General features: G+C 25.7%; 2 protein-coding genes across 2 annotated transcripts; both read left to right on the top strand.

The window, feature by feature from the left end:
• Nucleotides 1–903: 903 nt before the first annotated feature.
• On the top strand, nt 904–1583 carry LOC145840454 (CXXC motif containing zinc binding protein-like). The gene has a single exon (XM_082947716.1). The coding sequence runs from the start codon at nt 917–919 to the stop codon at nt 1400–1402; it is 486 nt and encodes a 161-aa protein (XP_082803842.1). The 5' UTR covers nt 904–916; the 3' UTR covers nt 1403–1583.
• A 4-nt stretch (nt 1584–1587) lies between these two features.
• Nucleotides 1588–10904, top strand: LOC145840455 (putative nuclear transport factor 2). The gene is made up of 4 exons (XM_082947717.1): nt 1588–1716; nt 3033–3104; nt 4062–4160; nt 10318–10904. Exons 1-4 carry the CDS (start codon nt 1615–1617, stop codon nt 10435–10437), a joined length of 393 nt encoding a protein of 130 aa, XP_082803843.1. The 5' UTR covers nt 1588–1614; the 3' UTR covers nt 10438–10904.
• The last annotated feature ends 1333 nt before the right edge of the window (nt 10905–12237 follow it).

The raw sequence follows: 12237 nt of genomic DNA on the forward strand, positions 1-12237 counted from the left end.
TTAATCTTTTTCAAATTTTATTGCTTTTTGAGATATAGTCTTATGAATTTCTTTTTAAGAATTTGAATTGTCGGAATTTGAGTTGTCCAAATTTGAATTGTCATGTAACCATTCATGTTGTACCTACTTCAAAAAATTCTTTGAGTCTGAAAATGTATAAAAAAACTGATAGCTTAGTTATACATCAAAAAAAAAAGATTAACTTTTATAAAAAAAATTCTGCTTTCTATAGCCTCAGATAAATTTTCTTGATAACTTATTTTTTTGATTCTACCACATCTAAGGCTTACTATTTTATAGAACTTTTCATAAACAAAGCTAGTACATCATCAAGTTAATTAAATACTTTATAAACTTCATATGTTTTGTGTATGCTATACATTGTCAAGTATATTATTTGTTTTTTTAAATCACTTATGCCATTTTTACTTGAAATAACTAGAAACTTTTAAGACAAATATAAAAAATCTAGAACTTTAAACAAACTATTCATCAAGTAATCAAATTTACATTAGATAGAAATTAAATGTTGCATAAAAAAAATTAAATAACTTGAAAAAAATACGTTTTAAATATAGCATTACTGTATCTTTTCAGCAAATTTATACTAATTTTAACAATTTATCTTGATTTTAATTTTGAATTTAAAAGGGACAAGAACTTGTACCATATTTTTGTACCATAGAAAATTGTAAAACCTAGAAGAATTATTTTTGAATTGTACTAAGTATTAGTTGTGAAGACAGTTGGTTTTATAAAATCTTAATGTTTTTAATTTTACTGTTAATGAATAGTCTTAAATGATTTTACACCAGATTAGTCAATAGTACTATTTTTTATTTTTTATTTAATATAAAGTCTTAGTCAAAATATTTTTGATACATATTTTACAAATCTAGAGTGTTATACTAATATAATGGTCAAAATAGCTCTTTCCATTAAAGCTGTGCTTGAAAATGTTGTTGAGGTTAAATGTCTTGATGATGATTTCCGATACTACTTGAAACTAAAATGCACTAGTTGTGGCGAAGTGACAGACAGTTGGCAGTATGTATGCCTTGCTGAGAGTGTTGAAACTAAAGGTGGAAGAGGATCAGCTAGCATGGTTTTAAAATGTAAAATGTGTAAACGAGAAAACCATATAGATATCCTAAAAGACACAATTAAAAGCTATACCATGGATGACTCTGAAAGCTTCAAAGTTATAGTGGCATTTGAGTGTAGAGGTGTAGAACCCATTGACTATGATTTTCGTAGTGGGTGGTCTGTATACTCAGATATGAATAAAATATTTGAGGATGTTGATTTAAATGAAAAAGAGTGGTATGACTATAATGATGAAAACAATGAGCCAGTGAGTATTACCGAAGTTGAACATCAGTTTACAAAATTGAAAAAATAGTTGAATTTTTATATATTACAGCCACTTTTAATTGACTAACTAAATTTATAAATAAGATATATAATTTTAATTAGGTTTTTTTTTGAACTTTAATCTAACCTATTCCTTTAAAGTTAAACAACTTTGTTTAGTTATTTCAAAAATTAGTAATAACAGCTATAAAAAATAGTTATGAATATGTTTTTAGCTTTTTGAATAGTTTATATTAAAACATGTCTTCCCCTGAAGCAATAGCTAAACAATTTTGCCAAGTGTATTATGAAAAGTACAAAGGAGCAGCTGGTGTCAGAGGAACAGACCTAGCATCTTTATATGTTAGTTTTAAATATTTAACTTCCATAAATTTTTCTCACTATCATTCTGTTAAACTGAAAATTGCAAGGTTGTCATTACCCTAAAAAATGTTTTACCACAAACTTAGAATAGCGACCTATTAAACTATTTTTTGTCTTATAGCAAATTATCTCTATGAAATTTACAAGTTGTTTAAATTAAAAAAATTCTGTTGTCTGTGTCATAAAAATTTAAAATCAACATAACTTTTTCAAACTAAATTTTTTATTTAATAATTTGTATGAGGTTTTATTTTACTTAAAAACATGAGCACAAGACTGCACTGCACAACCATATACACTAGTTTATGTGACAATCTGCAACCTTGTTTTGTCCTTATTAGACTCACCAGGCAGAAATAGCTATGATGACCCATTGTATCAATCAAAAGAAAACATGCTGAATTACTGAATATATCTTAAAATATAGATACAATTTTTACATTATTTGAAAATTTTACTATATTTGATACTTCAAGCTTTGATTTAAACGTCAAGGTTTATTTGTATAAAAAGATTTTGGATCTCTGTATAGTAACAGTTATGTAATAACTGTAGATTTTTTTTATGTACAGTTTTAATTTAGAATTTTACTAAAAATTCATAAAACATTACTTTTTATTGGTGGAAGGTTTTGAACTTTTTAATTCTAAATTTTAGGAAACTAAAATTACAACACTATAAGCAAAATTAAAACACAAAATTTCAAATTGTACAAGAAAACAATTATTATAAAAGTCAACTTTAAACAATTCAGTATGAATTTTGTTTTTTTTTCTTTTTACAATGATTTGGATTTCACAATTCTATATATAATTAAAGATAACAAAATATTTTGTTGAACAAATTTTCAACTTGCATTAAAATTTACAAGTTAAGACAATTTAAGATTTTTTTTAAAGGTCTTTAGATAGATCCTTCAGCTTTTGAGCATTTTGGCACATACCTGTCAATCTGTAAGTGGAAACATTTTATCATGTAATCATTACCAAAATTACACCTTAACTTCGTAAGGGATTGGTTTTTTTGTGGGATAAATTTCCTTGTAAGTTTCAGTCAAAGTTCAAATTGCGTTGAGATTTATTCTTTTTTTTTTGGATATTGTTGTCTAATGGTCTAATAACTGTGATATTCTAGCTTATTTACTAATAAGTTTTTTTCAGTGTTTACATGGTTGCAAACAGTATTTCACTAACACTTTGATTATTTCTACAAATAGATACTGTTATTGTTTCTGCAAGATAAATTCTGTTAATATATCTAGTGCAATAGTATAAACATAAGCATCATACTTTCAGGGAACTGATTCATGCTTAAGCTTTGAAGGATCAAATGATCAGGGAGTGGATGCTATTAGAAATAAATTAAACGTAAGTCTGTTTTAAATGTAGAATTGCTTTTAACAAAAGTTCTTAAATTTACACCTTTACAGCCATTATAGAAGCTTTTTTTTTCTACTGCATCTCTTAAAAATTTATGTATACAATTTAAATATTAGATTTTATTACTTTGTGTAGATGATGTGTTTTAACTTTTAACAAAAATATTCTTACGGTATATTTAGTATTTAATATGTGAAAAATTATCTGTACTTAAAATGTATATGTAATATTTAATTTTGAAATACCTTTTTTTTCTAATATGTTAAATGGTTACTAGTTATACGTCTTTTAAAAAATGTTTCAGTGTGTAAGTTTCTAAAATATAAACTTTAATAAAAAATAGTAATTGATGTAGAGTCGGTTTAAAAACAGATAAAATGTAATATTTTGAAGTTAATTTTTCTTAAAACTGAAGTTTTTTATTTCAGGGCTAAAATTTTTCAATATTTGAAGTTTAAACAGTTGAAAAAATAGTAAAATAGTAATATTGTGCTTAATATTAAGGTTTTGATTTTGAATTACTTTTTCTACTGATTACAAGGATTTTATTGTTTTTGCTTTAAAAATAGTTTTGTTCTTAAAGTTGACGTAGAATTAAAAATATTTTTTAAAGTTAATTATCTTGAAAAGTAAACTGTTTATTATTAATTAATAGAAAAAAATATGTACTAAAATTTTTAGATGTTCAACTAATTTGAAAATTTATACTTTTGAAAATTGGGATGTTTTCAAAATTTCAACACATTAACTGTTTTAAAATTGTTTAAAAAATACTTTCTGAAGGTTTACAGCTCTAAATCAAAAATTATAGAAACGTTTACATTTTAAAACATTTTTTTTAAAGAAAGTTTACATTGAAAAACGGGTGCGTTGTCAATAAATAAACTTGTATTGGAAACTTTTTAGATTGTTGAATACATCTTAAAAGCTAATCTAAATTTTTAGTCATTGTCCTTCAAAAGTATCAACCATAGTATCACTTGTATGGACCATCAACTAGTTGACAACAGCACTCTTCTCATCATAGTTATTGGAATGCTCAAGGTTGGTTTATACAGAATCAATATTCAGTTTTTTGTAAAATTTAAATTGAATGTACTATAGTTTAACTATAGAGTTTAAAACAAATAAATAGGACAGTAATCCATCCACAAGGGAGATTAATAATTAATAATTTATTATTTTTGAGATAAAAACAATTACTCAGTTTCACCGCAGAGCGGATTTTCAAGTTGTAAATCTGTAGTAGAATAATAATGGTAAAAATTACAAATAATTAAAAATTAATTTGAGTTAAGATTTAAAAAAAAAAAAAAAAAAAATACTAATCAATAAATTAAGAATTATATTGATGCTAAACAATATTTAATATATAAATTATTAAATTATAGTCCATAAGCAAATACAATTAAACCATGGTATACAGTGGGGTATTGATATCTAATGGATTTAAAAAGACAAAACCTTTTTTACAGAGTTAGAAATTATGGAGTAGTAAATTAATATTATTAAGCACATAGTTCCTATAATTAATAAATAATGTAATAATGTTTAAAATAAAAGCAGGGAGTAAATACTAGAAAATTTATGAAAGCATTGTTGTTGTTAACACAGTTATATTGTGATGACAAAGAATAAAATGGCTTCTTGTGAGAAATATTTGATAATCGAAAAATAGAATGAGGGTTAGATTTCAGATGTTTTATTTAAAAAATGAGATAAAAGTAAAATATATTTAGTTGAGAAACAATTAAAGAGAGTATAATCTACTAATAATCTAACTCAAAAAAAAAACAACTAATAATTTACAACTGGAGATGGGTATGTTATAAAATATGCACAAGTTATTTAATATCTTAATAAAATATAATTTACTAATAAACAGACTTGAAAAAAAGAAAAAAAAAACATTTTAAGACTGAAAATGGGAATACTAATATAATGCACGTACAAATAATATAATATCTTAATAAATTAATAAAATTTATACCTATGTGATATATAATCTATAAATATTTATTTAAGTAATATGTGCATTGGGTTATCAGTTCGTTTCTCTTGTTTAAGGTTTTCTTTTGTCTGCCAGGGCTATATGGAGTCTTAATAGGTTACATAAAGTGCACATGTTAGTATGGTTTGTGTTAGATTTTACTGATTCTACTATTTTCCATTCAATTGAGTATTTTATATGGTTACTGTATAGATCCCATAGGTGATTTGCAAGTCGGGTACAATTTTTGGGTTTGCTTTTAAAAGGTTTGGGGAAAGAGGTTTTGTGTTCATTATATCTAGACTTAAATGTTCTTTTCGTTAAACCAATGTAAATTTTGTGTTCATTTACGGATGTGGAAACCTTAGCTTGATATATGACGTTATTTAGCCAACACTTGTTATCCACAGGGCAGTTTGTTTTTGATCTACAATTACATTTACATTAAGTTTTTCGTTTTTATTTAATTTTTTCGTGAGTTTTTTTTTTTGTGTGAATTTATAAGGGCCATAACATTTGGTGTGCAGCAGTATGATGCTTTTATATAATTTCTGTTAGTTAATTTGTGGTAGATGCTGTCTTTGTTGAAATGCTTATCTACGAAATCCAGGAAAAGCTTGCCAATTTTGGTCTGTACAGATTTACAAAAGGGGTTTGTAATAAATGCAATTTTATTTCTTATTTTGTTAATGTTTGTATTATTAAATTGTTTGTAGGTTAAATTATATTTAAAATTACTTTTGTTTAATGCATTTTGGTATAAGCCTTTGATGTTATTTAAAAATTTCTTTATTTTTAGATAGTTTGCATAATCTTTTTTCAATCATTTTTGGTATATTGTTACGTATATTTTTAGGATGGTTGGAATTGTTGTTGATGTAGCTAGTTTTGGAATTAGGTTTACGGTAGGGACTGTAGGTGTTTAGGGATAGGTCAAGGGAGACGTCAAGAAATTCTTTGCTAGTGTTGCCAATGTCGATTGTAAGTTCAAAGTCTATTGAAGACACTTTTTTATAGGGGATTTTTTAATTTTTTTAAGGTTTGTTCCAGGGGATTGTTTTATATTTGCAAGACCATCATCTCTATATAAGCCTATTAAATCGCGCCCTGGAATGAACCCATGACTATGTCAAAGTTATTGTTATTTGATTTTTTGGTCCAGATTCTGTTGTCATAAAATATAATGGTTTGGAAAGTGTGCATAAGGGTGTCTATTCTCTTGTTTGTCGAAAGTTGTGTATTTTTCTGCAAATTTAATAGCTTTGGTGAGGTGTTCTTTTTTTATTGAAGAGTAAAATTTTTTTAATCAAATTTAATGAAGCATTTATGAGATTTATCATTGAAATTATTGAACAACTTTATAACTTCTTCAGAATTTAACCATTGGGTAAGATTTGGTTTTGATCTTATTTTGTCAATCTTTGTCATCATAATATAACTGTGTTAACAACAACGATGCTTTCATAAATTTTCTAGTGTTTACTCCCTGCTTTTATTTTAAACATTATTACATTATTTATTAATTATAGGAACTATGCGCTTAATAATATTAATTTAATACTCCATAATTTTTAACTCTGTAAAAGTTTTGTCTTTTTAAATCCATTAGATATCAATACCCCACTGTATACCATGGTTTAATTGTATTTGCTTATGGACTATAATTTAATAATTTATAAATTAAATATTGTTTAGCATCAATATAATTCTTAATTTATTGATTAGTATTTATTTATTTTGTTTTTTTTTTTGTATAAAATCTTAACTCAAGTTAATTTTTAAATATTTGTCATTATTACCATTATTTTTTTACTACAGATTTACAACTTGAAAATCCGCTCTGTGGTGAAACTGAGTAATTGTTTTTATCTCAAAAATAATAAATTATTAATGTAATATGATTTGCAATTTTGTTAATAATTTGTCTTATTCCAATAGAAAAATTTAGTTTTATGAAATTGACATGCGAAAATTAAGTGTACTCATTAATGTTATTAAAATATCTATAAAAATATAAATAATTACAATTTGAAAACGAACACAAAACTCCATCTTTTTTGCAAAAAGTTCTTCATCCTGTGCTATTCATAGAATAGCGAAATGTTGTTAGTTTTAATAATTAAGTACTTTTCAAAACTTTTGTTACTTTATTTCAAAGAACTTGTTTTGTTTTTATCCTTTATTACATAATATTATCAATAAACGCTTTTTGTATAAATAATAAATATTTAAAAGCAATACTACTTCATCATAATATTATTAAATTTTACATAAACTTTGTCTAGGATAAACTACTTTGTTTCTTCAGACAGTTTGATTATTTATTATTAAACGTGAAACAATTGTAAAATAGTTTTTTTTTTATTAAGATAGATATTGATTTATGGTAATTTGATTTTTTATTAAATATTTTGTAAAAAATAGTACATAACAAAATCTAAACAGTTATTCAGTACAAAAATCATATTTAAAATGTTATTAAGTTTAGTGTGGCCTATTTGCGAAATTTTTATGTTACTCTAAAAATTATACATTGCTAAAAGCGTTATAGAAAAAAAATCAAGTTAAATATTACCGCCAAATTGAAACAAATTTATATAGTTATAAATATTAATGGAATTTACAAAACTTGAAGTAATTTTGTGATATCAAGCCTTTTTTAAATTAGTTTTGTACCCTTGCAAGCGCTTTAAAAAAAATAAGTTTTTATTTATATTGACTAGATCAGTGCTTCTGAACCTTTTTCTAGTGGCGGAACCCTTTTCCTAATTTCAACTTTTCCGCGGAACCCCTAATTTAATTTTACATAAATGTTTAATATAATATTTACTCAAAACCAAAAGAATTTCAGTGAAAAACTAATTTTTTAGCAAAACTATATCATTGTCAGAAATTATACCAATTGTAATAGTATTAAGTCGAGTCAAACTCAAAGTGCGCCAGAGGCAATAGGTATTTTATGATTCTATAATAAATAAACGAAAGCAAACATGATTAATCGCAACGTCATAAAAATCATTCCTTCCATAATAAAAACAAAATGAGAGCTACAAACAATAACGAAATAAACATGAACCTAATCGAATTCACAGATTACTGTAATAAACAGGTAAAATGCCTAACGAAAATTAAATAAAAAACATTTAGTGCGAAACTTGAACTTGTCTCTTAGCAACAAGCATGTCAATGCGCGACTGGATTTTGGATAGACTGAGACGGAGACAGGTAGATAAGGTTGGAGTCAGCATACAGTTCCTTTGCTTCGTTTTAATGTTTGTTACATGCGAAAAGCCGGACTCGCAAAGATAAGTGGTGGTGAATGGTAAAATAAATTTTACTGCGCGCTTTGCTAAAACGGGGTACTCTGAAATTGCACATATTCAAAAATCTAAAAGCTCCTTCCCTTTGAAACTCAATTTTAAATTGCTATCTTCAGATAGTTGCAGCAATTCGTCTTTTGTATCTGTAGGAAGATTCACTTCTTCTGAAGCAATATCAAACATAAAAGGTTTCAAAATCCATTAATTTCCGATGCGAACATCTTCAGGAAAATAATGTTGAAACTTTATAGACCAAAGATCAAAGTGGTTGTATATTTCGTCAGAGAAGATGAACTCTATGCATTTTTCATGGGCCTCATCAAACCGGTGAAACATCGCAAAATTACCATTGCTAACCTTTTTCTTTTCTATTAAAGTTAATTCTATTTTTAAACAACTCAATCTTGTCTGTCATGACAAAAATGAAATTTTGCTTCCCTTGCATGCGTAAGTTCATTGCTCCTACATTGTTTGCTTTAGTGATAATACCAGTATTTTCATGACTTCACTAAAAATAGAAATTCAAAAGTTTTCAAAAATTTGCGTAACCAGGACACCTATTAATAATGAATACCCATTTAAAGTCCTACCGCTTGATACACACTAAGCAGATCAATAAATGCTATAATTATATATGTTTTCCATTTTATGTGCTCCATTTTTTTTGAAGTTTTATGATTTATGTTTTTTTTTCAAATTTCTTTTTTAAATTTCGAAAGGCTTCGCGGAACCCCTGAGAGACGTCGCGGAACCCTAGGGTTCCGCGGAACCCTATTTCAGAAGCACTGGACTAGATATAATCACATTTATCATACTAAGCTATATATTAAAAAAATCCATTATACTTAGATTTTATTATATACTGCTAGTTATATGTTTAAACTTTAACTTTGTACTTTGTTAAACTTCCCAAAAACTTAATACATACTATCAATTAAAGAATTTCTCTGTTTTATTAAAAACTATTATTTACCATAGTTATATCCATAAGATTTTGATATAATTCGGTAGAAAATTTTATATATTAGCCCCGACAACTTAAATTAGTTTAATTTCTCTTCTAGTTGTTTAAAATTTCTATTTCTCAGGCACAATAAAAAAAAATTAAATAATTTTTAATCTAGTCAGTATTTAAGTCATAATTTTGTATAACATATAATTAAATAGACTTTAACTAGAGACTGATATTGTTGATTTTACGAGCCATAGTTCGCTGTAAATAAGTTTGGCTTTATATGAGTCAAAAGAAAAAAAAAACTTAAACTTTTAAAAACCTAAAAGTATTTTCTGGTTTATTTCAAAAGCAGCATTAAGGGTTCTCAACTTAAGTTTAAGAGCTAAATACAAATTTAATATTTCACATAGAGTTTATTTGCAGAAAAATGTTTCGCCCTATAGGACTCTTCAGTTATAATTAAATTTTGAAAACTTACAGTTTTATTTAAAGTAAATTTTCAGATCTTTAATTTGAATTTTTTTTGTCCTAAATTTTCGTTTTATTTCGACTAGTATTCAAGCCTTTAGTATATTTGATTATGAAATTGATTTTGTAATCTTATCCAAAGTAGCCTTAGGTTTTATTAACTTTATATCAATACTTAAAATATAGTCTGTAGATTTAAATTAAGCCCCAAAGTTGCACAAAAAATATAAACTTCTCTTGTAACAACTGTTATGCGTTCAACACGCGTCTTCAGCCAAGTATTTTATTCAATAAAAGGCAAACTTCTAATTTAATTATATATATATTGAATTTTGTCGAATAATATTGTCTAACAGAACAGTGAAACATTTGTATTTGTAAAGTGTAGTGTTGTATTAATGTATATATTAGTATAAATTTGATTTAACTGAAGAACTTAATTTCATGGAAATCTGTAAAAATTTTCAGACTGATGAAGATCCACCCCAGAGTTTTTCTCAGACATTTGTATTGAAATCAGCTGAAGGAGGATCGTTTTACGTTAAGAGTGATGTCTTCCGGATGATTTTACACAACCACGCTGCTTAAATTTCTCATATTTGGAATTTTAATTATTTATTTTAAAATCCATGAGCAGGAATAGTTTTAGAATTGTTGTAAAAAAGACTAATAAATGCTAGATATATATTTTTCTTTACCACATCGGCGTCTTTTTGACTTATTTGGAGTTTATTTAAGTTCTTAAAAATATTGTTTTCATGTGTGAGTAAAGCGCAGTATTGACCTATAAATAAACTGATTAAAAACTTAATAGTAATAATTTTTAACCTTTTAAAGTTACATTTGTTAAAAACAAGCTTTTGTTTTTTACACTTTTTTATCTGTATGTGAGTGTCTCCGTAACTAGAATTAAATAATCTTAATTGATAAGGGTGGCCACAAAACTTGAAAAAACCTGGAATTTTGTACAAAAATTGTGAAAAAACTTGAATTATTTTTTTCAATTTTAGTTTTTTAACAATTTTGTTTAATAAAAATTCTAAATTTATTATTTTTAGACCAAAAAAAATATACTGCAAGTTTTTAACTAGTAATTGAATAATTAATAGTTAAAATTATTACTTTAATTGATGAAACTACTTTTTACATGCTTTTCAATTGTTTTAAATGTCATTAAAGGTAGTCAACAAATATCTATTTTTGACTAATGCAACTAAATAGATTTTAGATCAAGAGAAAACTATTAGCAAGAGAAAACTAAGAGCAAAATAAGAACAGAGTCTAATAGAAATATCTGATGCAATGTTTTATGCCCAGTGTATTCATAACAGCTATAATAAATCTTAACTTTATTGTACAAGTTATAAAGTAGTTATAATAAGTAAGTATCGTTTGTTTAACTATGGTTAATAGTTTCGATTTAGACTATGATAAAACCAGACAAATTTTTTTCAAGTTTAAGTAATCTATATTTTTATTTAGCTTCATATTAGTTGTTGCAAACTTAAAAATTTTATTTAATAAATAGGTTGATAAATAATAATAAATTTACCAACTTAAAACTAACAACAGTTTTAACTATATTATATGGCTATTTATGTAATATATCAACATAAAAACTTATGAACAATTATATAAGAAGAACTTAATGCTTCTAAATAATAGTTCAGGTTGCAATAGAATAAAAAGATTAGATAATAGCAATAATGTATCGTTTAAATCGATCAAAAAGCTCCTTTTTCTACTTATATTAATTTACTACAAAAAAAAAATGTACTTTCTAAAATCTGGATGAAATTTCCAAGTACCAGTGACCACCCTATTGATAAAAAGGGTGGATGTACCATACTGGTGAAGTTACGGGTCTGTGGCGCTTCTATGTGAACTCAATTTAAATTAAGAACAATTATTTTAAAATGTACTCCTAATTTTATTCTAAGGACCCAATAAGTGCTACTTTGTGATTATTTCAACGCAAGTTGCTTTTAAAATATTTTAAATTACGAGGTCTTCGAGACATTTTTTAAACAAGTCCGGTCCTCAAAAAGACTTTCTGGCAAGTCTGAACCGCCGACTAAAATAATTGTTAATCCCTTAATTTAAATATTTATCACTATTATACCAAAAATAAACTTGATAAAAATATAATAAAATTATTGAGTTAATTTAAGATAAAACTAATGTTATGCCAATCCATAGGATACTATAGAGGCGGGCAACATTTTTGGTCAGATGAAAAAAAAAATCAGGTCCTTGACCTGCTCTAAGGAGACGTGTGCCGTAAATTTTATAATGAGCAGTATATAGTAGAATTTAGTATTAGCCTTTACGTTAGTTAAATTCTTTAAGAATCTTCAGCAAACAACGGCTTGAAAAGAAAAATATATC

The sequence above is a fragment of the Thalia democratica genome, chromosome 7, assembly GCF_965202585.1.
Source record: "Thalia democratica chromosome 7, ktThaDemo2.hap1.1, whole genome shotgun sequence".
In the NCBI taxonomy this organism is placed as follows: domain Eukaryota; kingdom Metazoa; phylum Chordata; class Thaliacea; order Salpida; family Salpidae; genus Thalia; species Thalia democratica.